The sequence below is a fragment of the Balaenoptera physalus genome, assembly GCF_965194825.1.
Source record: "Balaenoptera physalus genome assembly, chromosome: 21".
Lineage (NCBI taxonomy): Eukaryota > Metazoa > Chordata > Mammalia > Artiodactyla > Balaenopteridae > Balaenoptera > Balaenoptera physalus.
Window position 1 is genome coordinate 27,265,169 of NC_138902.1, and position 25,332 is coordinate 27,290,500.

The 25,332-nt window shown below is 38.5% G+C and overlaps 1 protein-coding gene across 8 annotated transcripts in view; it reads left to right on the forward strand.

Annotated features, from left to right (window-relative positions):
- SLC7A2 (solute carrier family 7 member 2) overlaps positions 1–21,852 on the forward strand; it is a 71,843-nt gene extending 49,991 nt beyond the window's left edge. For 5 of the 8 annotated variants that reach the window (XM_082444500.1, XM_082444495.1, XM_082444501.1 and 2 more), the window contains 6 exons: positions 1,005–1,144; positions 10,323–10,425; positions 11,965–12,170; positions 13,192–13,358; positions 14,087–14,195; positions 16,639–21,852. In XM_082444500.1, the coding sequence (XP_082300626.1) occupies positions 1,005–1,144; positions 10,323–10,425; positions 11,965–12,170; positions 13,192–13,358; positions 14,087–14,195; positions 16,639–16,835 (922 nt within the window). In that variant the 3' untranslated portion in view covers positions 16,836–21,852. Of the gene's footprint in view, positions 1–1,004; positions 1,145–1,398; positions 1,536–10,322; positions 10,426–11,964; positions 12,171–13,191; positions 13,359–14,086; positions 14,196–14,895; positions 16,354–16,638 lie in introns of those variants that run through there. The other 3 variants (XM_082444496.1, XM_082444497.1, XM_082444499.1) reach the window with 3 other exon arrangements.
- The last annotated feature ends 3,480 nt before the right edge of the window (positions 21,853–25,332 follow it).

Genomic DNA, 25,332 nt, shown 5'->3' on the forward strand with positions numbered 1-25,332 from the left:
AATTTTTTTGTATAATTCATCAGCCTAGCTTTTTTTCCCCTCAAACTCTCTTTTATTTTGTATTCAAGATAATATTAAGCAGCAATTAGAAATTACCCCTGTTGGTTTCTTAGCCATCTGCCAGTGTTGAGGTTTATTCTAAATAGTTTCCAACAGTTTCAAAAATCTGAACTGTGGTGATACCTTGCCACCATGGTCTTAGAAGAGAGATGGACAAAGATTTATTTGTGGCCAAGCTCAACCCAGCTTTATTAAAAGATAAAGAAGACGGATTTAAAAATTATGTTTTACTTACTTTCTCTTTAAATGGTTATTTTTTACAACTAATTCATGTACAGAATGATGCAGCCAGTAAACGCACAAGTAATTCAAAACATCTAAAGCAAAAATCATTTTCTTTAACTGCACTGTTACTAACGTTTAATTGCGGCTGTTTTTATGTACTAAATTTACAGTGAGTTGATTTTGTTTTTGTCTTTTTCTGTCTTGATTATCTTATGATGCTAAGAATTATTAATTTGATCAAAGATCACACTATATGAGGAAAAATAATGGTAAAATAAATATGAAAAATGTGTAGTTATTGAATAAATGAAGTGACTATACTATAAAATCAAATTACTTAATCTTTTCTGTAATTACATATCAATTTATAAATTTTATTTTCTAAGTTAAAAATGTCTTAATGATACAATTGGGGTTTTTTTTTAAGTCTTAATTCCTTAGTTTTAATTTAGTAGTAATCATGGGCCTGCACAATTATTTGCAGTATTGTTTTTAGTCTGATAACTGTGCTGGGCAAATATCTGTAAGAGAATAATAAGTAGCACAATGGTTAATTGGTATCTATTTTTAAATGCCTAATCATAATACATTTTAAAAATAACAAGACTTCATAATCACAGCTGTGATGCTGAGTTTTATACGATTACTTAATTTCAGTTCTGGGATGTAATCTTGCATGAATGTGTTTGCCATACTGCATGTGTTTGCTTTTTATTCAGTCTTCTTGGATCCATTTTCCCAATGCCTCGTGTAATCTATGCTATGGCGGAGGATGGGTTGCTTTTCAAATGTCTAGCTCAAATCAATTCCAAAACGAAGACACCAATAATTGCTACTTTATCATCGGGTGCGGTGGCAGGTGAGAGAGTTGACTTTTATTAAGTAAAGGGGGATCTTTTTTCATCGAGGATTCTGGAAGAGAAATGGAAAATTAGGTCGTTTTCTGTTTTGATATATATAAAGATTAATAACTTTTTTGTGATTATTTCCGATTTTGAAATTTTTTTTGCTATAGGTTCTGTACTTTAGTGTGTCCAGTCTTTACCAGTATATACTCATCTAGAATAATACTTGTAATAACTCACATGTGGATTATGAATTTTTCTGTTCTAGTCTTCTGGGTTCCATGTTTCCTTTGCCCCGAATTCTGTTTGCCATGGCCCGGGATGGTTTACTGTTTAGATTTCTTGCCAGAGTGAGTAAGAGGCAGTCACCAGTAGCTGCCACATTGACTGCAGGGGTCATCTCTGGTAAGCTTTACAAACATAGGATTCTTCAACATTGGACTTGAGCATTTTATGCGCATGCATGGACTTATAAAGAGGGTCTGCTTGCTGTGCATGTAAGTTAAGAACAAAATCACTGATAAATTAGGGTATGAACATTGGAATCACATCTGCAAATTGTGGTGGTGGTGCTCTCCCAAAATTCATAACTGACCCTTTGGGATTTGGTCCTATTTCATTATCTTAACCTTTGGGGCTTCTAACAAATGCGCAAAGGTTTGTAATGGTTCTTCACTATATATCAGCTATCAAATGCTTTTCAGATCGATGAAAGACCACATAAAATTATTTATTGACACACAAAATGTTAATTAAAGAATGATTACTTAATACTTGAATTGTTAATTAAAAATAATGATTCAATATTTTCTTTTTCGTCCAGGATTTAAGTTGAACATTGCTAAACGACCATAGGATTTTTGAAAAGCTAAAGTTTACCCATTCTTAATTAAATATAAGAAATGTCAGAGATAATTTATACTTGGTCATTGTTATCACCGCCCTCAGTATGGTGGCTAACCCCACTTCCTGGGCCGTCATGGTTCTCTAAGAGTTACTAATACCTATACGGTCATAAACCCCATTAGGAATCTATTTTTCCTTTCAACAGTTTTGATATTAAGTCATGTTAAAAAAAAAACAACAACAAACTCCATTTGCCTACCTTTTGGCATGTCATAATATCCATGTAAAATGCTTTTGGACAGATTCTTTTTTTTTTTCTCACAGTTTTTAAAAATTTTTTTAATACATCTTTGTTGGAGTATAATTGCTTCACAATGCTGTGTTAGTTTCTGTTGTACAACAGAGTGAATCAGCCACATGCATACATATATCCCCATATACCCTCCCTCTTGAGCCTCCTTCCCACCCTCCCTATCCCACCCCTCTAGGTACTCGCAAAGCACCGAGCTGACCTCTCTGTGCTATGCTGCTGCTTCCCACTAGCTATCTATTTTACATTTGGTAGTGTATATATGTCGATGCTTCTCTCACTTCACCCCAGTTTCCCCCCTCCCCGTGTCCTCAAGTCCATTCTCTGTGTCTGTGTCTTTATTCCTGCCCTGCCACTAGGTTCATCAGGACCATTTTTTTTTTAAGAGTCCATATACATGCATTAGCATACAGTATATGTTTTTCTCTTTCTGACTTACTTCACTCTGTATGACAGACTCTAGATCCATCCACCTCACTACAAATAACACAATTTCGTTTCTTTTTATAGATGAGTAATATTCCATTGTATATATGTGCCCCATCTTCTTTATCCATTCGTCTGTTGATGGACATTTAGGTTGCTTCCATGTCCTGGTTATTGTAAATAGTGCTGCGATGAACATTGTGGTACATGACTCTTTTTGAATTATGGTTTTCTCAGGGTATATGCCCAGTAGTGGGATTGCTGGGTCGTATGGTAGTTCTATTTTTAGTTTTTTAAGGAACCTCCTTACTGTTCTCCATAGTGATTGTATCAACTTACATTCCCACCAACAGTGCAGGAGGGTTCCCTTTTCACCACATCCTTTCCAGCATTTATTGTTTCTAGATTTTTTGATAATGGCCATTCTGACTGGTGTGAGGTGATACCTCATTGTAGTTTTTATTTGCATTTCTCTAATAATTAGTGTTGAGCATCTTTTCACATGCCTCTTGGCCATCTGTATGTCTTCTTTGATGAAATGTCTATTTAGGTCTTCTGCCCATTTTTTAATTGGGTTGTTTGTTTTTTTGATATTGAACTCCATGAACTGTTTGTATATTTTGGAGATTAATCCTTTGTCTGTTGTTTCATTTGCACTTATTTTCTCCCATTCTGAGGGTTGTCTTTTTGTCTTGTTTATGGTTTCCTTTGCTGTGCAAAAGCTTTTAGGTTTCATTAGGTCCCATTTGTTTATTTTTGTTTTTATTTCCATTATTCTAGGAGGTGGGTCAAAAAAGATCTTGCTGTGCTTTATGTTAAAGAGTGTTTTTCCTATGTTTTCCTCTAAGAGTTTTATAAGTGTCTGGTCTTACATTTAGGTCTGTAATCCATTTTGAGTTTATTTTTGTGTATGGTGTTAGGGAGCATTCTAATTTCATTCTTTTACATGTGGCTGTCCAGTTTTCCAAGCACCACTTATTGAAGAGGCTGCCTTCTCTCCATTGTATGTTCTTGTCTCCTTTGTCGTAAATTAGGTGATCATATTTGCATAGGTTTACCTCTGGGCTTTCTATCCTGATCTATATTTCTGTTTTTGTGCCAGTACCATACTGTCTTGATTACTGTAACTTTGTAGTATAGTTCGAAGACAGGGAGCCTGATTCCTCCAGCTCCGTTTTTCTTTCTCAAGATTGCTTTGGCTATTTGGGGTCTTTTGTGTTTCCATACAAATTGTAAAATTTTTTGTTCTAATTCTGCAAAGAATGACATTGGTAGTTTGATAGGGATTGCATTGAATCTGTAGGTTGCTTTGGGTAGTATAGTCATTTTCACAATATTGATTCTTCCAATCCAAGAACATGGTATATTTCTCCATCTGTTTATGTCATCTTTGTTTCTTTCATCAGTGTTTTATAGTTTTCTGAGTACAAGTCTTTTGCCTCCTTAGCTAGGTTGATTCCTAGGTATTTTATTCTTTTTGTTGCGATGGTAAATGGGATTGTTTCCTTAATTTCTCTTTCTGATTTTTTGTTGTTAGTGTATAGGAATGCCAGAGATTTCTGTGCATTAATTTTGTATCCTGCAACCTTACCAAATTCATTGATTAGTTCTAGTAGTTTTCTGGTGGCATCTTTAGGATTTTCTATGTATAGTATCATGTCATCTGCAAACAGTGACAGTTTTACTTCTTCTTTTCCAATTTGTATTTCTTTTATTTCTTTTTTTTCTCCGCTTGCTGTGGCTAGGACTTCCAAAACTATGTTGAATAAGAGTAGCAAGAGTGGACATCCTTGTCTTGTTCCTGATCTTAGTGGAAATGTTTTCAGTTTTTCACCATTGAGTGTGATGTTTGCTGTGGGTTTTGGCCTTTATTATGTTGAGGTAGGTTCCCTCTATGCCCATTTTCTGGAGAGTTTTTATCATAAATGGGTGTTGAATTTTGTCAAAAGCTTTTTCTGCATCTATTGAAATGATCATATGGTTTTTGTTCCTTAATTTGTTAATGTGGTGTATCCCATTGATTGATTTGCGTATATTGAAAAATCCTTGCATTTCTGGGATAAATCCCACTTGATCATGGTGTATGATCCTTTTAATAGGTTGCTGGATTCTGTTTGCTAGTATTTTGTTCCAGATTTTTGCATCTATGTTCATCAGTGATATTGCTCTATAATTTTCTTTTTCTGTGATATCTTTTTCTGGTTTTGGTATCAGGGTTATGGTGGCTTCATAGAAAGAATTTGGGAGTGTTCCTCTCTCTGCAATTTTTTGGAAGAACTTGAGAAAGATCGGTGTTAGTTCTTCTCTAAATGTTTGATAGAATTCACCCGTGAAGCCATCTGGTCCTGGACTTTTGTTTGTTGGAAGATTTTTAATTACAGTTTCAATTTCATTACTTGTGATAGGTCTGTTTATAGTTTCTAATTCTTCCTGGTTGAGTACCTTTCCAAGAATTTGTCCATTTCTTCGTGGTTGCCCATTTTATTGGCATATAGTTAGTTGTTTGTAGTAGTCTCTTATAGTCCTTTGTATTTCTGCAGTGTCAATTGTGATTTCTCCTTTTTCATTTCTAATTTTATTGATTTGTGTCCTCTCCCTTTCTTTCTTGATGGCTCTGCTAAGGGTTTATCAATTTTGTTTATCTTCTCAAAGAACCAGCTTTCAGTTTTATTGATCTTTGTTATCGTTTTCTTCGTTTCTATTCCATTTATTTCTGCTCTGGTCTTTATGATTTCTTTCCTTCTACTGACTGCGTTTTCTTTGTTCTTCTTTCTCTAGTTGCTTTAGGTGTAGGGTTAGGTTGTTTATTTGAGATTTTTCTTGTTTCTTGAGGTGAGATTGAATTGCTATAGACTTCCTCTTAGAACTGCTTTTGCTGCATCCCATAGGTTTTGAGTCATCGTGTTTTCATTGTCATTTGTTTCTATATTTTTTTTTATACCTTCTTGGATTTCTTCAGTGATCTCTTGGTTATTTAGTAGTGCACTGTTTAGCCTCCATGTATTTGTGTTTTTTACAGTTTTTTTCCTGTAATTGATTTCCAATCTCATAGTATTGTGGTCAGAAAAGATGCTTGATATGATTTCAATTTTCTTAAATTTTCCAAGGCTTGATTTGTGACCCAAGATACGATCTATCCTGGAGAATATTCCATGTACACTTGAGAAGAAAATGTATTCTGCCACTTTTGGGTGGAATGTTCTATAAATATCAATTCAATCTATCTGGTCTATTGTGTCATTTAAAGCTTGTGTTTCCTTAGTTATTTTCTGTTTGGATGATCTGTCCATTGGTGTAAGTGGGAGGTGTTAAAGTCCACTACTATTATTGTGTTACTGTCGATTTCCTCTTTCATGGTTGTTAGCATTTGCCTTATGTATTGAGGTGCTCCTATGTTGGGTCCATAAACATTTATAATTGTTATATCTTCTTCTTGGATTGATCCCTTGATCATTATTCAGTGTCCTTCCTTATCTCTTGTAACAGTCTTTATTTTAAAGTCTATTTTATCTGATATGAGTATTGCTACTCCAGCTTTCGTTTGATTTCCATTTGCATGGAATATCATTTTCCATCCTTTCACTTTCACTCTGTGTGTGTCCCTAGGTCTGAAGTGGGTCTCTTGTAGACAGCATATATATGGGTCTTGTTTTTGTATCCATTCAGCCAGTCTGTGTCTTTTGGTTGGGGCATTTAATCCATTTACATTCAAGGTTATTATCGATATGTATGTTCCTATGACCATTTTCTTAATTGCTTTGGGTTTGTTTTTGTGGGTCTTTTTCTTTTCTTGTCTTTCCCACCTAGAGAAGTTTCTTTAGCATTTGTTGTAAAGCTGGTTTGGTGGTGCTGAATTCTCTTAGCTTTTGCTTGTCTGAAAAGCTTTTGATTTCTCCATTCAATCTGAATGATTCCTGGGTAGAGTAATCTTGGTTGTAGGTTTTTCTGTTTCATCACTTTAAGTATATCCTGCCACTCCCTTCTGGACTGCAGAGTTTCTGCTGAAAAATCAGCTGATAACCTTATGGGGATTCCTTTGTATGTTATTTTTTGCTTTTCCCTTGCTGCTTTTAATATTTTTTCTTTGAATTTAATTTCTGTCAGTTTGATTAATATGTGTCTTGGTGTGTTTCTCCTAGGGTTTATCCTGTATGGGACTCTCTGTGCTTCCTGGACTTGGGTGACTATTTCCTTTCCTACGTTAGGGAAGTTTTCCATTATAATCTCTTCAAATACTTTCTCAGACCCTTTCGTTTTTTCTTCTTCTTCTGGGACCCCTATAATTTGAATATTGGTGCGTTTAGTGTTGTCCCAGAGGTCTCTGAGATTGTCTTCAATTCTTTTCCTTCTTTTTTCTTTATTCTGCTCCTCAGCAGTTATTTCCACCATTCTGTCTTCAAGCTCACTTATTCATTCTTCTGCTTGTTATTCTGTTATTGATTCCTTCTAGTGTATTTTTCATTTCAGTTATTGTATTGTTCATCGCTGTTTGTTTGTTCTTTAGTTCTTCTAGATCTTTGTTAAACGTTTCTTGTATTTTCTCAATCCGTGCCTCCATTCTATTTCTGAGATTCTGGATCATCTTTACTCTCATTACTCTGAATTCTTTTTCAAGTAGATTGCCTATTTCCTCTTCATTTATTTGGTCCTGTAGGTTTTTACCCTGCTCCTTCATCTGTGGCATATTTTTTTGACATCTCTTTTTTTTTTTTTTTTTTTTTTTTTTGATGGATGGGATTGTGTTCCTGTCTTACTGGTTGTTTGGCCTGAAGCTTCCAACACTGGAGTTTGTAGGCTGTTGGGTAGAGCTGGGTCTTGGTGCTGAGATGAGGACCTCTGGGAGACCTCACTCTGATGACTATTCCCTGGGGTCTGAGGTTCTCTGTTAGTTCAGTGGTTCGGACTTGGAGCTCCCACCACAGGAGTTTCAGCCCAACCCCCGCTCATGAGCCAAGACCCCACAAGCCGCATGGGGTGGCAAAAAAAAAAAAAAGGAGAACAATAACAAAGAGTAAAAAATAAAATTAGACTAGGAAACTAACAGGTATGTTAGAAAGAATATAAAAATAAAAATATAGATGAAACAACTTTTGGAAGGTAAAACAGAACCACAATAGTAAAAAAGAGGAGAAAAAAAAAGGTGGAAAAGGCCTTGGCTGTGGGGGCGGGACTTAGGCAGGGGTGGGGTTTTGGTGGTGGGTGGGGACTATGCTTAGGACCCACAGGGCTGGAAAAGGCCCTGGTGGGGGTGTGGAGCTTAGGCTCGACAGAAGGGGTCCTGGCTGTGCCTCTGGTCTCAGAGGGTGGGGGACCCGGCCTAAGAGCGCAGCAGGCTTCCTGGTCCGAGTGGGAGGGGCAAACACTCTCTGCTCCTCTCCTGCTCCTCCGGTCCTGGAGGGCCCCTCCCGCCTGCCTCTCCTGTTCTCCCCCGAGCTCCCTCCTAGCCCCCAGGAGTAACACGGCCTGGAGGGGGCCTCTGAGGGTGTAGGACCTGCCTGAGAGCCGGGCCAATTGGGCAGGGGAAATGCTTAGCGCATTCCCCCTTGATCTGAGTCCCCGAGGGTCCCTCCAGGTGTGGGAACCCCTCCCCACTTCCATCCACCCCTCCAGGGCACTGGTCCTGTCTGGCCTCCACTTCTCCTCCCCCCTCAGTCCCCCCACATCCTACCGGTTCACTTGGGGGTTCCTCCCATCTCCTTGGGCGTCAAGGTCTCCCACCAGCATCCAGCAGGCACCCTAGTTGTCCAGATTCTTATTCCGTGGGGAAATTTTCAAAGAGATTTTACAGATCAAGAGAATGGCCTTAAAGCCCCTGTTATATGGAGGAAGAGAAAGACTTTAGCCAGCTTTATAGATAAAACAATAAACACTCTTGGTAGTAGAAATTCAAACCAAAAAATGATAGTTTTGTTGAGGCTCTGAATTTTGGGGAAATTAGATTAGAGAATACTAATGCTTAATTATGTATGAAATGGGATTCTTTCAGAGTCAGAAAGTATTTGCCTAAACAACTGCACTTTATAAATGTTTTGTAATAAATTTGGCACTTTATTAGATGTATGTTGGGAGGTCAAATCACTTATTTTCTCAGTGCTTAGATTTCTGCCCCCATAAAATGAAGCTTGCACTGATGATTTAAGGCCCACTTTATGATTAAACAGTGCATTATGATATTAAAGATAGTTCATAAATCTTGACAAAGGACAACATATTTTATTTACTCCATAAAAGCTTTTTTTTCCCAGTGAAATCTTGCCCATTAATTCTCACTATGTATTCAGAATTTTTTAAAATGTACTCTTCTTCCTTCAGGAAGAATTTAATTTGACAGCATAATAAGATATTGAAATTAATAATTAAAAGAAGATAATTGTAGCATTTTTAATGCTCTAAAATATTATATTTTGTTATTTTGTAGTCCCACATCTTGCTTTGCTTGTTTTTAACTTAAATCAGAGAGCTTGTATGGATAATTAATCATTTTCTTCTGTTTTGGCTACCTTGTTTTGGTTATCTGTGGTTCTTACAAAACATATTAAAATTTTAATCTGATGTATAACTATACTAGCAACGTAGATTTTTCAAAGTAAGGCATGGGGTGTATTTAAAGAAACAATGTGCTGTTATAGAAGGGGCACAGGCATGTTGATTTAGCTGGAACCCCGCTTCTACCTACTAGTTGTAACCTTGTTAAGTTAGCCTGTCTAGAAAAAAGAGGATAATAATCCTGTTAAGTTAAACCATGTGAAATCGCTGGGGTTTTGTTTAAAAACAGTCAAATACTGCACTATAAAGCTGAATGTAAATAATTTCCCCTGTCTCATAGGATTATTGAATTGAAGATAAATGGAGATCATAGAGATAGAAAGCTTGCTGAGGTGTTTGGAACACCCCATGAGTGGAATGTGGTGTTTTCTACTTATTATGATAGGGACAACTATTTGGTAAATTCAAGCTAATATCATCACTATTTTGATGTTTCAGTGGAGAAAAAACATTGCTAAATGCAAGTTGACTATTCAACTGTATAAATTATACTTTGCCTCTTAACATTATTGGGGCCTGGGGACGGGCCACAGATCGCTCAAATTTAGTCAGATTGTGTGGTTTTAATCAGAGTAGAATTTAGCCTCTATCAGAAACATAATTTAATTGGACATTATTTTATTCTGTAGAAGATATAACTCAGAATGCAGATGGGAATTAAAATGATTATGTAACATCTATAATGAAACCTCTTCTGTTCGAATTCTTTTATGTTTTTTTAAAAAGGAGCCAGCCAATATTTCCTAGCAGTGTTTTTCTTCTGAAACATCAAAGGAGAGTATTCTGTCATATAATATTTTCACTCTTTGTCAGGCCAATATTTTTTAAGTAATCAAAGTAGATGTGTTTTGTTAGATAGACAGCTGAGGGTTTTTGAAGTTTTATTAGCAATTTGTATGACCTAAAGAACATCTTATTAACTGTGAGAAATACCCTTTCTCATTGACTTATCATTGGCACTAAAACAAAAAAGTGCCCATCACTTATCCCTGACTTGAAAGTTATCAGCTGTGTGGAGTTTTCTCACAGGCTGTTTTCTTCACTGTTCTTTCTTTTCCCAATAGCTGTGATGGCATTTCTTTTTGACCTGAAGGCCCTCGTGGACATGATGTCCATCGGCACCCTTCTGGCCTACTCTCTGGTCGCAGCCTGTGTTCTCATCCTCAGGTGAGTTGCCCTCATTGCCAGATGGTTCTGGAGACTGTGTGTCATGTGGGGCCCGGGAAATAAAGAAAATTAGGGCTCACTGACCTTGCTTTCAAGGAGCTAGTTGTCTCACAGAGGTGAGAGGTACAAACATGAGTACAAAGCATAATTAGCATACTTGGTCCTTAAGCAAAGAATCAACTAAAATTGATAATTACCAAAGGTAGGCCTAATCTATGTGAACAACAAGTTCTCATAATGTATAAAAACACTTAAGAATACTATATTTTTAATGCCAGTGATCCAGCTGCTAAGCTTTTATGCTAAAGATTTAATCAAAGAGGGACACACAGATATATGCAATAGTGAAAAAATTGAACTAAGCTGAATATCAATAGTAGAATAGTTAATAAAATAGATAATCAACAAGGTCCTACTGTATAGCACAGGGAACTATATTCAATATCCTAAAATAACCATAATGGAAAAGAATATGAAAAAGAATATATATATATATATATATATATATATATATATATATATATATATATATAAACACACTTAGCTGTATACAAGAAACTAACACAACATTGTAAATCAACTATACGTCAATAAAAAAAAAATAGAATAGTTAAATAAAGAGGGTACAGTTTTTCAGTGGACTCTTCTAACAGCAAATAAAATGATATTTAATTATATGGAGAAATATATCAGTTTCTGGATGCAAAGCTATATGTAGCATCTGAATTTGTTTAAATAGTAACATACATTTACACGAAGAAATGATTTTTGCGTACATATACACATATTTACATTTATACCTGGCTGAAATTGTACCAACATGCTAGCAGTGATTCATACTGAGTAGTGGTGTAATGGGTGACTTCAGTTTTCTTCTGCGTACCCCCCTTTTTGTGTATTTTTTTCTCAGTGAGCATATTTCTTCTTCAGAAGGGGGACAAATGTTACTTTTAAGTTTAACCAAAGGCTGCTCAGAGGGAAAAGACCACACTGGGGAGACTGGGCAGATACTAGGAATTGAAGCAGGCTGATATCTTGATGCCAGCTGAAGAGGAAGAGGATCGGTAATAGAGGAGAATGGGTGGGAGGTGGCTGTGTGAGATGAGGGAGATGAGGCCAGAGAGACAGGTTGCAGTGAGGCCTTTGAAGGCCAAACTGAAGGCTGTACGTTACTCTGTAGCTGATATTTAACCAGAATTTCTGTGCTGTTTTTGTGAACTGCATCTCCTTTGGACATAGATATTTCCAGAATAATCATCCTATTGTCACACTTGCCTCGCTTTAAAATGTAACTCTCTTCGGCATCTAACGTACATAACTTTCTAATCTAGTGGCTATCAGAGGAAATTCAGAGTTGCTGCAGATATTCTACTGAGCAGATGTGTGGCTTGGCTCAGTACACTCTGGGGCTGCAGCCACAAGACGTGGATTTACTGCACCAGCTGTGAATGGAAATGTCTCGCTTAGAGTCTCAGATGCTCGTTTCATTTGGACCAAGTGTCCGTTGAGAATAAAACACGTGCCTTTATTTGGGAATAGGTACCAGCCTGGCTTATCTTACGAACAACCCAAATATTGTCCTGAGAAAGAAGCTCTGAGATCGTGTGCCAACACTGCCTCCAAAAGCGAGTCCCAGGTCACTGTGCTGCCAGGACAGGGCTTCAGCCTGCGAACCCTCTTCAGCCCCTCGCTTCTGCCCACAAAACAGTCGGCCTCTCTCGTGAGCTTTCTGGTAGGATTCCTCGGTAAGTCCCCTTCACTGTGTACGTTATAAAGACCCGGCAGGTATATGTAGGTGGAGCAGGTATGATGTGAAAGAGGATGAAAGAATATGTTAGCACTACCCTCGGTCCTGAGATTTGAACCTAACTGGTCACTGGTCATTGAGATCATCTCTATATTAGCAGGATAAATTGATTATATCTTGGTAATTGAAGAAGAAAGGAAGAAATTCCCTAAGGTGAGAGTGGCAGAAGTACAAAATTGGTCCATTTTGTCAGCTGTGAGGGTGCTTCCTGTGTGAAGCAAAGTACACCTGACAATAACTGAACAGAGACCCAAGGAGACTGCGAGGCAATATAGCAGATCCTGTTTGCTCACCCACAGTTACGTAATCGGGCATATTTTCAGCAACACTTATTGAACATCATCAGTGTGGCAGGAACTCTGCTGGGTACTTGGGATATCAAGAGGGATGGTCCTTGCTCTCACTGGGCTTTGCAGAACAGGACTGTTGGTGACAAGCTAAGAGCAGTACAGGTTTCTCTGAGAGCACACAGGAGGGAGCCCTAATGCAGACTTGATGGTCAGAGAAGGGTGGGTGGGCGGTGATGTCGCTCTCTGAAATAGGGAGAAAAGGTGCAGATCATATATTATTTGTTTACATAAACAGTCAGTGTTTACAACAGCTGAACATGAACAGACCTGCTTTTCCCATTTGAAAAAAGGAAAGTAGCCACCCCGGACAACATCCCATCAATCCATGTGATCTCATCTGGGACTGTAGCCCATGAGCCGAAAGGCAAGACGGTAGTGCCCAGAGGGGAAGGCTGGCTTCTCAGGGGAGACAGTCATGAGTAAGCGAGCCGTGTTTCTTAAATCAGGGAAATTAGCCATTTCTTCCCAGAATAAAAATGAAGAATCTTAGTATTTGGCAGAGCAGATCTATAAAGAACTTGATGACTTATCAAAACAGACTGTTTGAACATAGGAGTCTGAGTGAAGGGCGTGCTCTGATTTTGTTTCGTGAATGTGTCACCTTTGCAGCATTTCTCATTTTGGGCCTGAGTATTCTGACCACGCACGGAGTCCACACTATTGCCAGGCTGGAAGCGTGGAGCCTCGCTCTTCTGGCGCTGTTGCTTGTTCTCTGCGTTGCCATTGTGCTCATCATTTGGAGGCAGCCTCAGAATCAGCAAAAAGTAGCCTTCATGGTACGTGTCATGAGGATTGGAGATCCTAAATATTATGCACATTTTCTCTTGTCCATTAGTTTTTGTGAATTGTTTCTTTTAAAAAAAAGCACTTCTGATGACGTTAACCAATGAACAAGAGTGTCACAATTCTGAGATGCTCCTTTTTGTCTAAAGTATTCTTTTCAAAAACTTGAATGTGCTCCTATCACGTTATTCTATATAATAGTAAACAAATTTCTTGTCCGATATTCTGAAGTATCAGAAGAATAACTAGAATATTTTATTTTAGAAATTCAGTACCCTCCCAGGAAGATTATTTCCACCAAAAGCCCTTCCACTGCAAGTGAAATGATCTTGTCCCATTTGAACTAAGAGGAGGATACACCTGAGATACCATGAGTAGCCCGAGTTCCAGAGGCATGCCCTGTTGATAGCTGAACTAAACTAGTAAACCCTAAACTAAACTAAACCCTGAAACCAGTTGCATCTTGGTGGTGATGCAGGTGTTAGCGGGCTGGATAAATCCTCTGCTGCTTTGGGCTACAGTAAACAATGTGAAATACGGTGCTACTTTTAGTATTCTCAAGATGAGTAGGTTTTATTCAGGTTGTCCTTTTTGTGAGAATATAAACTTACTGACACAGTGTGAAAGTATGTATGTCAAATTAGTTGCCACCATGTCGAAATAATTTGGGGAACGTGCTTTCAAAATTTGAGTATATTTAAGAAGATATTTCCCCCCTTAGGTTCCATTCTTACCGTTTTTGCCAGCCTTCAGCATCCTGGTGAACATTTACTTGATGGTCCAGTTGAGTGCAGACACCTGGATCAGATTTAGCATTTGGATGGCGCTTGGTAGGTCTTTTAATGTTTTTGCTTTCTGAACGTGGGCTCTCCTTTTCCAATGTCATGCACTGTGATTACAGAAATGCATCCACTCCCCCTTCCTAGAAATAAAGGCTTTTTTTTCCGGTTTCTTCCCTTCCCAAATTTTAGAACATCTGAGTGCTTACTTTTCCAGATACTTTTTAAAAATTCAGTTCTCCCAGTAGCCCTGTAAAACTCTATAGGTCCTATTTTTTCTAACTTCTTGAGTGAGAAAAATGAAGCCCCTAAAAGTCAAAGGATCTAATTTGCAAATGGCAGCCCTAGAGTCTGATTCCAAAGCCAGTTCCTTCCAGAGTACCAGTGGATTTCTGGCAACGTTTTGAATGTGCTTATATCAAGAAATTTCTTTTCTGATATCAAAATGCCTTGGGGTGGAATTTGGCATTACATAACATGAGTGAGCTTATTTATATCTATTCTGCACTGTTTTTCATCATGACTTCTTCAGTTTCCTATGTGAAAATTGACTTAGAAATGAAGAGTTTAACTTTGTTGTAACTAAAGCACTGAGTACCAACTGTCTTGAAAAAGATGAAGTGAAGTGGCTGAAAGGTGAAGCAGTGAGAGATGAGAGCTAAGTCTGTACTGGTTTTGGTGGCCTGAGGAGTTTGAGAGTTGATGCTTTTTGACAGTCCTCCCATTGGCTTAATATGAATGAATCTCTTAGGGGCTTCCCTGGTGGCGCAGTGGTTGAGAATCTGCCTGCCAATGCAGGGGACAAGGGTTCGAGCCCTGGTCTGGGAAGATCCCACATGACGCAGAGCAACTGGGCCCGTGAGCCACAACTACTGAGCCTGCGCGTCTGGAGCCTGTGCTCTGCAACAAGAGAGGCCGCGATAGTGAGAGGCCCGCGCACCGCGATGAAGAGTGGCCCCCGCTTGCCACAACTAGAGAAAGCCCTCGCACAGAAACGAAGACCCAACACAGCCATAAACAAATAAATAAATCATAATTGAAAAAAAAAAAAGAATGAATCTCTTATGAATGAATGAATCGCTTTTGTGGCTGTAAATTAACTTAATTTCAGTCTCAAGCCACCAACCCACTTGAGTTGATAGGAGATTTAACCTAGTCAGTTTTGCCCATCCCCCCCATACCCACACTAGAGTTTTGCCCATATTTGGGGGATCTGACACTGTGTCAAGGAATTGGGGTGCATCAAAGTTTATCCCTCCACGCAGGTTACTCTAGAGTATTCTCTCTGTCACTGTGGCCACTTCTGATAGGTGGCTCTGTTGCATCAGGGCCAGGATCCTGATGGGAATCGCTTGCCAGTCGGCTCTGCCCTCCATAACGCACCGCAAAGCCATTCCTTTGTGATCCCGCCACCTCCCCAGGTGCTGCCAGGAAGCTGAGCCCAAACCCCCGGGGAACAGGACCATAGAACTCTCTCCCCTACTCTGAGCCCAGAAGAATCTCTTTGTAATCTGGTGGAGAACTTCTCTACCCTTCCTGCCTTTCCAAAAGCCACTGCTTCTTTCCTCATGTTGTAGCTCACTGAGGTTTAATCATGTACTTGACCTTGGGGAAGAGCATGAACTGCAGAGCCAGACTCTCCACGTTTCAATCCACCCCTGCCATTTATTAGATGTGTCACCTAGGCCGTGTTATACCCCTGCTTCTGTGCCTCAGTTTCTTTGTAAAATGGTGATAACAGTACCTTTATTTGAGGACAGGGAAGGCTGGATCTTCAAACCTCTAAGGACATGAGAGGAAATAGAATCATTCCTAATAACTGGACATACCAAAATACTCATTGGTAGCCTGCTTCCCATGATCCTACATGGGAAAATTATAATGCATTTCACATCAACCCAAAATGCTCAACCAATTTTTAAAAATATTGCTAAAATACAGCAAGATGCCTACATATCTTGCGAGAATACTTAAAACATTTCCCTCTGATCCCCAGTCAGCATGGCTGTTGATAAACAGTTGGCTTAGTACACAGTTTTTCATCCTCTCCTGGTGACAGTAACGTGTGTCAGGCACACCCATGTCCCCTGTTCACACAGGGCATGCTTTCCAAAATATCTGACTGTGTCTTTGTTAACCCACCACTTGTTTTGGGGATGTATATGAGATTTCCCCCCACATATCCTTTTGTTTAAAGTGTAGTGTTGAGTGTTGAGAAAGTAAAAAAATTTTTTTTCTACATAAACATCTGAAAAATATTTATTGAAAAAAACACGCATATAAAGATTATAAAGGTTAAAAAGGAAGAAGCACATTCTACTGGGAAAATGTTTGTCAGGGACCTTTTATGGGATATCCTGTACTTGCATTCCGTCCTTCTAAAACAGCACAGAAAGAGAAGGCAAAAGGCACTATTAAGTTCTGTATTAAATCTTCCACATACAAACAGCCATTTTCTGACACACCTAAAACACTGATTTTTTTTCTCTAAAAGGTTTCCTGATTTACTTCGCTTATGGCATTAGACACAGCCTGGAGGGTAATTCGAGGGATGAAGATGATGATGAAGATATTTATTCAGACAACATTAATGCAGAGACAGAAGAAAAATCTGCCATTCAAGCAAATGACCATCACCAAAGAAACCTGAGTTTACCTTTCATATTCCATGAAAAGACAAGTGAATGCTAGTACCTGCAGGAGCAGAGCTGGTCCACAGTCTTCACGTACATGTCCTACCTGGAGTGAACCGTGACGGATGTCATCATCATGCTAGGTTGTCATCGGTTTGCTGCAGACACAGTTCACCCTAATTTATACTTACTCGCCTGGACAGCACCTCCTCAGATGGTGAATTATGCATCCAGGGAAAGCACCCTGAGCTCGCTCCTCAGTGATGAATATCCCCCAGATAGTGGGATCGTGGGAGTGTGTGTGTATATGTTTGTATATGTTGGGGAATATCAATGTTAAAAGTTGTTGGTGTTTTACTATTATTGTATTGCATTTTTCCAGTGTTGTCATTAATCGGTAGCATATACTGCACATACTGAAATGGAGGTAATCACGGAATAGAAAAACATTTTGTATGTGCTGGGTGTGGTTGGGGAAATAGCTGTTGCTTTTCCTTATTAGGCTTTATTAATATCAAGTTAGAACATGCTAAAAATGCATTTACCCATCACAGTGTCTGTCATTGGTCTGGAGTAAGAGGAGGGGATAGGAAATGAGCCTTTTCTACAACTTATAAATGCCAGCAGTGGGTTTAGTACAGATTTTTCTTCCGTGAGGTGTGACAGTTTGCTAAAACCTTCGCCAATAGGAGTGTTCGTGTCTGCCGTACTGCGCAGGGCAGGAGTGGCCCTCTGTGTCATCAGATGTCAGGCACCCCTTTGAACTGCTGTCTTCTTTGAGAACAGTTGTCCTTAAATGTGAGGCCTTCACCTTCTGTGAATGATATATTGCCCCCTGCCCTGTCCCAGTTCAGTCAGGGGCTTGAGGGAGGTAGTGTGATCTACTTGGGACCCTTTGTGCTAGAAAGTGAACGTGGTCCCCATGGGCAGGAAGTTCATGTAAGTGGCAAAGATGGGGATATGTTTGAAGATCAGAGTAGACATGTGCTTGGACAAGTAGACCCCAAGCACCCCTGTTTTAAAAGTCAGTTAAAATAAGCCAGTAGAATCTCCCAGATCACACAATTGGTGGAATGATTCATACTTTTTTCCATTGCTTAATAAATAATCACAGTTCAACTTTGTTTTCTAACTCAGTAGCGAATTCTCTTTCTACTACACGCAAAAAAAAAGGAAAAAATGAAGGGATACAAGAAAAGAAAATTCCCCTATTCTGATTTTAAAGTGCCTATTCAGTTATTAAAGGGCATTTGACCCAATTTTAGGGGTTCAGATCTAATTTGCCTCTGATGTTTCTTTTGGAAACAGGGATGTTTTTCTTCCCCCATCCCATAAATTGTTTAGCACTTTTTCTTTCATTTATTTTTAAATGACCACACTAAAGCTATTGACACAAGCTCTAGTATTCTACAAAAACCCATCAGTGGTTGGGGAATAGAATACTTTGGTAAAATACATGATTGTTTAAAATGTCAAGCTGAAAAATTAACCAAATTGAATTAAAGCCATAGAAACACAATAACCTTTGTATGAGTAAATAATTTGTTTTTAAATGTAAGATTCTCTAATTACTGTATTTTACTTTATACGGTTCTCTAATAGTGGACTACTTATCTGCAGTGTGTTTTGCTTCTCATGAATTATTTTTCTTACAAATAATTATATGGTTCACTAGATGAGACTGAGTCTAAACACTTACATATGTATGGGTTATATTTCCAGGAAGAACATTATCAAGCCCAGGTGACCAGCTTAATCCAAAGGCAAGGAAAACGTTTATTTTCTGACAGCTTTTCCAAGAGATGTCACTTTATTTTTTTCATTAAAAAGCAAGTTATGATTGTTGAGGAGTTTATTGTGATTAAGTATCCAATAAACAGGTAGAAGGCCTGGGTTTCTGGCTGCTAGTGTTGTAGCATCTCTGACATAGAACTCAGTACTAACATTCCACAATTTCCAGGGTGCACACGGTAAAATCTGAAGCCCAGAATTCTTTTAAGCTGCATGTTTTACTGGAGAGGAAGAGTTGGCTATGCAAGGCGTAAAGTATTTCTGTAAGCACTGTGGGCCAAATCATAAGTCCTTGCTGTTATTGCAGTATACTGAGAAGCCCTTTTTTTTCTGAAATCATTCTAGAACAGGCCCTTCACACAGGGAACATGAAGAATTTCATATGTGAATATTAAAACTTTTACTGTAACAATATCAAGAAATTTGTTTAGAACATGACAGGCAGCTAAAACTATTATGCCCACTGTGTTCAATTAGGAGCAGAATTTAGTTAAACATTATTTTTCTACCTTGAAACACTTTACAAATACAAATGTCTATGAAAAGATGCTTTATCCGTGACTATGCTTTTTTCCTGTGAAAACTCAAATGTATGTTCGTATGTATGTGTGAGTGTATATATACACGTATATATATGTGTGTGTATATTTCAAACGTCAGTGTAGAAGTCAGCTGGGTTTAGGATGGGGTTTGGAAATAATACTGTTGTCTAGATTTTAAAAACCCAACTGATGGAGAAAAAATAATGTTTTATATTGATAGGTATGCTTATGCAAAATTTTTAGGTTTTAAACTATTTTGAAATATATAGCGATTTTATATGTATAATATTTTCTATAGATAGATTCTTTAAGAAAGATATATTTATAATGTTTCTAATATGAAATCACTGAAGTCTGGTACATTATACCAGGTGCTTTATAATCTGAAATGGAGTTGGGGGCGGGGGCATTAGGGGATTTCTGTTTATTGTTTCTGCTGCACCTTTTCTGACATTTCTGTCTTGGTTTGTGCTTATTAGGGAAAGCCAGTACTACCAGGCCTTTTATCACCTCTCTGTTCCTGCATTTGAATTTATAACCTTTTGAACAAAATGTTGTTTTTACTTTCCTAGGATTGCCAAAATGTTCTGTACAGCTTTTACTAGTAATCAGTCACACTTATATAAAGTCCTTTCCAGAAATTAAAAAATACATATACATTCTCTTAATTGTGACTGAGTAAAAACAGCTTGAATTACCTTTCTTTTTTGCACTAAGAAATATGCTCTCTGAACATTCTCAGTGAGAAACTTTAATAATAGCACCTTTATTTTATACTCTTAAAAAAGAAAGATGATTTGTGAATAACCATACAAAGGCCATGCCTACCCTACATTTAACTAGGTAGCTATGCAAATCCAAGTTTAAAAACTATTTATGAGAAAATTTAAAACTTTTGATGTATACTGAAACACAGAGTACTGCTTAATCACATTTTCCCCAGAGATGAGTATCAGGAAAAGACCAAAACATCATTTGAGAGATATACATTAACGAAAAACTAATGATGATATCTATAAAACTTTACTGTTATCAACCACAGTTGATAGAAAATATGTTTCAGAATTACCTTCCTTTAAAAGACAAGGGCCTGTCTTCTTCAAATTTTTCTGAATAAAAGATTTTTAAACTTTTTTTATTTTAAATATTAGCCATAATATCTTCTAAGTCCTGGGTATTTACAGGTAGATGTTAAAATCTTTTGAATTAGAATTTATATTTACCAAACTATTTTCAAAACGTATTTGAATGCAGGGAGAATATGGAAAAGTCATCGCCAATGCTGATACTGCCCGAGGGAGCAGATTAGTCTTAGCTTTTTTTCCTCTTAGATCAGCATATTCTGAGATTATAAACCACATGATAAAATTGTGCCAAGATTCCAACTCTTACTTACCTGTGATCTTGCTTCTGATGTTCCCTGTCTGGGTTTCTCCTGATGTGCTTCAAGCGACAGTCCAATTCAAACTAAAAGCACAATGTCCACAGAATTTTAAAGGACTGGGTTTAGAGTGTGCATCATGGAATATTAATATTCACATGATTAGTGTGAATTTCTTGGGGAGTTGTGATTAACTGGGTTTTTTGGTTTGTTTTTGGTTTTTGACTAGTGCCAAAATAGTGCCTTCTCTGTATATTTTCTACCTACGTTTTCTAACTTGTCCTGAAACATCAAGGGAAAAAGTACCAAAGTTCATGTAGGAACTAATGCCAGAACAGGTCATTTTTCAGACACATAGATGTGAAAATGAGGTTGCTTGACTTTGTTGTTTAGCTGAGTTTTGTTTTTTGTTTTTATCTCCTTGTATAATCATATTTAAACATTTTTTAATGGCTTTCTGGTTTCTGAATTTTGAGAGGCCTGATCTGTTATTGTTGTGGTTGTTGGTTTAGTGGTTGGGTTTCGTAACTTCATTATTGTTTATATGTACACAGTTTAGTCATGTTCATTTCAAATGCATTTTGTTATGGCTCAACCCAATTGGCAGCCCTGTTTGCTGGGAGCACTATCTTAGCTTTGATTCATCACGGCTGAAGCCACTGCCATAATCTCTGGCCTTAAAGAGCCTTCACCGACCACTGACAGCAGCTCCATGGGGGTCATAACCAGGGCCCTGGGTCAGGCAGGCTGCAAAGTGTGAGCGTCTATAGCTACCCCGTTGGTGGGGGCTTGTGATGACAGGGTAGGATATGAAGTGAAAGACTTCACATGAAACTAAAGTAGTTTGGGGTCCTTAACTTCAGCCCCAAATAGCCCATGAGTACAAGGTAAATGATAAGGACCAAGGAACCTCTATGACTCATGGAAAGGACGGCTGCTTCCTGGAACTGGCACCATAGGTCCTGGCCCACTGCAGTTTCTGCACCAGCACTAATAGCCTTGGGCAGGAAAGCGCGTGGGCCTCGGCTCAGTTGGTAAAGAACCTCGTGTTGCCAGCAGGACAGGTTTCTCTGGCCCGTGCCTGGTTGACAGGCTCTTCATCTTTGGTGCCCAATTGTTTCATTGCTTTATTTTGTTATCACTGTACTTAATAGAAGCTGTTGATAGGGCCTAAAACCCTGCAGAAATTCTATGTCTGTAAAAACCAACAGATACATTGGTCTTATGCGAATATAGAGATTTTTTTGTGTAGTAGGTAATTTTAAATTTAAATGTCTTTAATGATAATCAGTGTTCCGTATTACTTATAAAGTTGGATTCTTTTTTAGAATTTGTAATGAATAAAAACTGCTGCTGCTTTACCACTGTAAAATATGCTTTCTAACATGACCATGTATTTTTAAAATAAATTTTACTACGACTTATAATAGTGTAGTATGCATGTGTATCACACCTACCAAAAGCATACATTTCACACTTACCTGATTTAAACTGCTTTTTTATTTAGGAAGCTTTACAGCTCAGAAATATATCAATAGTACAGTCTAAATGGAAACAAATCTACTGTTGAGAATATTCAACTGGCAGCCTACCGTATGAATACCAAGTCCTGTAAGATAAAAGAGATGTCTTCACGTATACTCAATCCTCATGGCACATTCCAAATAATATCAGTTGCGCCTGAAGCATGCCACCCCAGGACCACACATCTGAGATCCTACCGCGTCAACTGCCATTTATTTAATGGACCAATCTCTTTGACATTGCTTTTGTCTGCAAGAAGCTCCTTGATATTCTTCCGACCAAATCATAGCTTTTAGTAATTGGTGATCAGTTATGTGTAACTAACAGAAATTTTTTACAGTATAGTGAATAAATATTTACTAACTTCAGCCCTCTTTACCCTTTGATGGGGAGGGAGGAGTCAAAGAGTTTTCTAACATGGCTCTAAGTTACTTAAAATTGCACATCTCCTAAATTAGCTTGTTTAATTTTGAAATGTCACTGTGTACACACTTAATTGCTATTGGTTTATATAAATTGGAGGGAACACCATGGTGAATTGAATAAACTTTAGTATCACTTTAGCCTGCATTGAAAACCAAGCTAACACAGCAAAGTATTTCCCAAATAGAAGCCTAAAACCTAATTTAGCTAATTGTTGGCTTGATTAGTATTGTTAACTAGGTTTTGAGGCCCCGCCTCTGTGCTGGCACCATGGGATCAGCTGCAAAGTGTGAGCAACTATAGCTACCTCTGTTGAGTGGGGTCTTGGCATGACAAGACCCCAGTTGTCGGGCTGTGGGTCCAGCCAGGAACTCCTGGAGATAAGACCACCATCTCCTTAGTGTTCTTTAAAGAAGGCCACTGATAGAATTCCATTTTAGGAAGCCAGTAGATTGCTGAGAGACTGTGCTGATAAGTCCCCATCTGTCTGTGTGGAAAGAGTGATTCATTTCATCCCATAAAATATCTCCAAAAAATTCTCAAAGGACATAAAATCACCATTATCACATTATCTCGACTTGTCTTTTAAAGTAGGTCAAAGTATGGGTGAAACTATCTAGAAAGAAACTCAGCTCAATACTGATTTACTTACCTGAACCTTTCTTAGTAACAGATTCATAGCCAACTCTTAGATATTTTTAGGTATCAGAGATTCCAAAAGTCATAGTCTCTGGTAAAGAATCCCTGTTAACTCTCTACTAAGACTGGAGCAGTCAACATGAAGATAGAAACACAAGATAGAGACTTCCCTACCCAGGAGAACCGTACAGCTCAGGGTAGGGCCAAATCTCCATGACGGAGAGCAAGCTCATTTCTGGGCTCTGCATTCCCTAACCTACAAGGACCACAGCATTGTCATGATTCAGGTTTCTGGGGTTCCCCAAAGGCTGAGTCTCCAGGTCTCCAGGACCTTCCCCCATCCACTCACTAATGCCTGATATTTCTTCAAGCAAAAAGCAAGAGCTTCACTGCCCTGGAAGAAATCAGACGTAAAATGTCAATATTCTTGGAACATTGACTTAAATTGGCCCAAGTTGTAAATGACTGACAGCAGATGCTTTTCAAAAAGTGAGCATTTAGAGCAAGTAAGCAGGAGAGAACAAATAGGCACAGGACTGCTGAAGTAGGAAGGAGGGCACCACTGAGTAAAGAAAGGAGAGGATGGAGGTTTTTGAGTCATTTACATTTTAGCTGATAGTTGTCTGTCTTCCCCTAGCCATTTAGAGGCGCTCGTAACCAGCCAACAGGTGGAACATCTTTACAGCATGCCATATCCTGGAGCTAGGAGAGTAATTTCTCTTGCCCCATTTTAAGTAGACCAGGGTTCTGGGATCCTTACCTTACCCCATGGTGTCTCTTGATGAGTGGCTCTGGGAGCATCGAAAATGTCTAGCATTTATATTAGAATGAGATTCTCAGAGCTATATTTAAAACCACTAAAGTTAGCTCCTGCTCAAAGCTTAAAACACTAATTTAAAAAAATCATCTTAGTGGTATTACTATAGTTAATGAGGACTAGTTAGAGAAGTGAAATATCCTCATTTTGGGGGTGGGGGGGTAGATGTCCAAAATATAGGCTGATTTTTTTTTTAGCTTACCTAACAAATGCCTGATGTTATTCACCACTTTGAAGGGGGTGGGAGTAAGAGGAAGCAGAGGAGTGGGGAGATTTTTCAGAACAAAGCAGTCATAAACAATTACCATTAATTACGATTTATAATGAAAATGCTACATGTGAAAGAGCTCGCAAATAAGAACATCATGATGGAAGCACTGAAATTGCACCTTAGCCTTTGGTAGATGCTTCTTAACATCCATCAGATACACACTGTGTACCAACCTGTGCTTCTAAAGAAACTTGAAAGAAATGTGCTTCTACAGACCCAAGTCTATAAGCGCGGCCTGCTCCCCACCCCTGGATCACATTTACCTCTCTCGCTCTCCCATTTCCTGATTTCTGCTTCTCCTTCTGCTATTTTCCCCTTTTCTCTCCAAGTCTCCGTTTGTTAAGCCAATGCCAGGGGCTGCTGCCCTTGCTCTTTGGAGAGAGGGGATAATGCACAGTCGCTCGGATAAAGCTGTGCCCTCCCAAGTACGACAGTGGTTCCCTGGACACAGTTTTATTTTCATTTTTAATTATTTTTTTTTTGACGCATACTATTATGTCCGTTTCAGGTATACAACATAATGATTCAACACTTAAAGGCTGTTTTTAGGAGGCTGATTCTGTGTCGTCAGGCTCCTCTTTTCCAGCATCAGGAAGTGGCTGACGATTCAGGGGAGGCTTGGACCCCCTGCTTTGTTCCATCGCTGAGCCACCCCACGCTTCATGAGGTTGGGGGGTCAGTGGGCTGCAAACACTAGAGGCCGGTGTAAGAGTGTGGTGGAGGGAGCAGACAGGCATCAGCTAAGAAAGAAAGAAAAGCTGGCTGTTGCAAGTAATATGATCGTTTATCTAAAAACCCAAGAGGTCAACTGAAAACTATTTAGACTAAATAAGAGGGTCCATTACGGTGACCAAACACAAACATACAAAAAGTGATCATGCCTTAGGAAACCAGGCTTCAAGCTGTATTTGACTTAGAGCTGTAAGGCAATGCTTATTTTAATTGGCCAATATTACAGAAATTGTTGGAGAAAGAATGGAGATGAATGCAAACAGAGAATCTAATAATAAAATTCCTTCTCACCCTAGAGACAAAGCAGATGGGTTTTTTCAGTGAAATACAACCTATAAAAAATACAGCTTTGGCAGTTTTATTTTTCAAATTTGGAGTCATCTTGTGATTGTCTCATTCAAGGATAGTAAGCCTTGTGACTATCAGCTACATGTC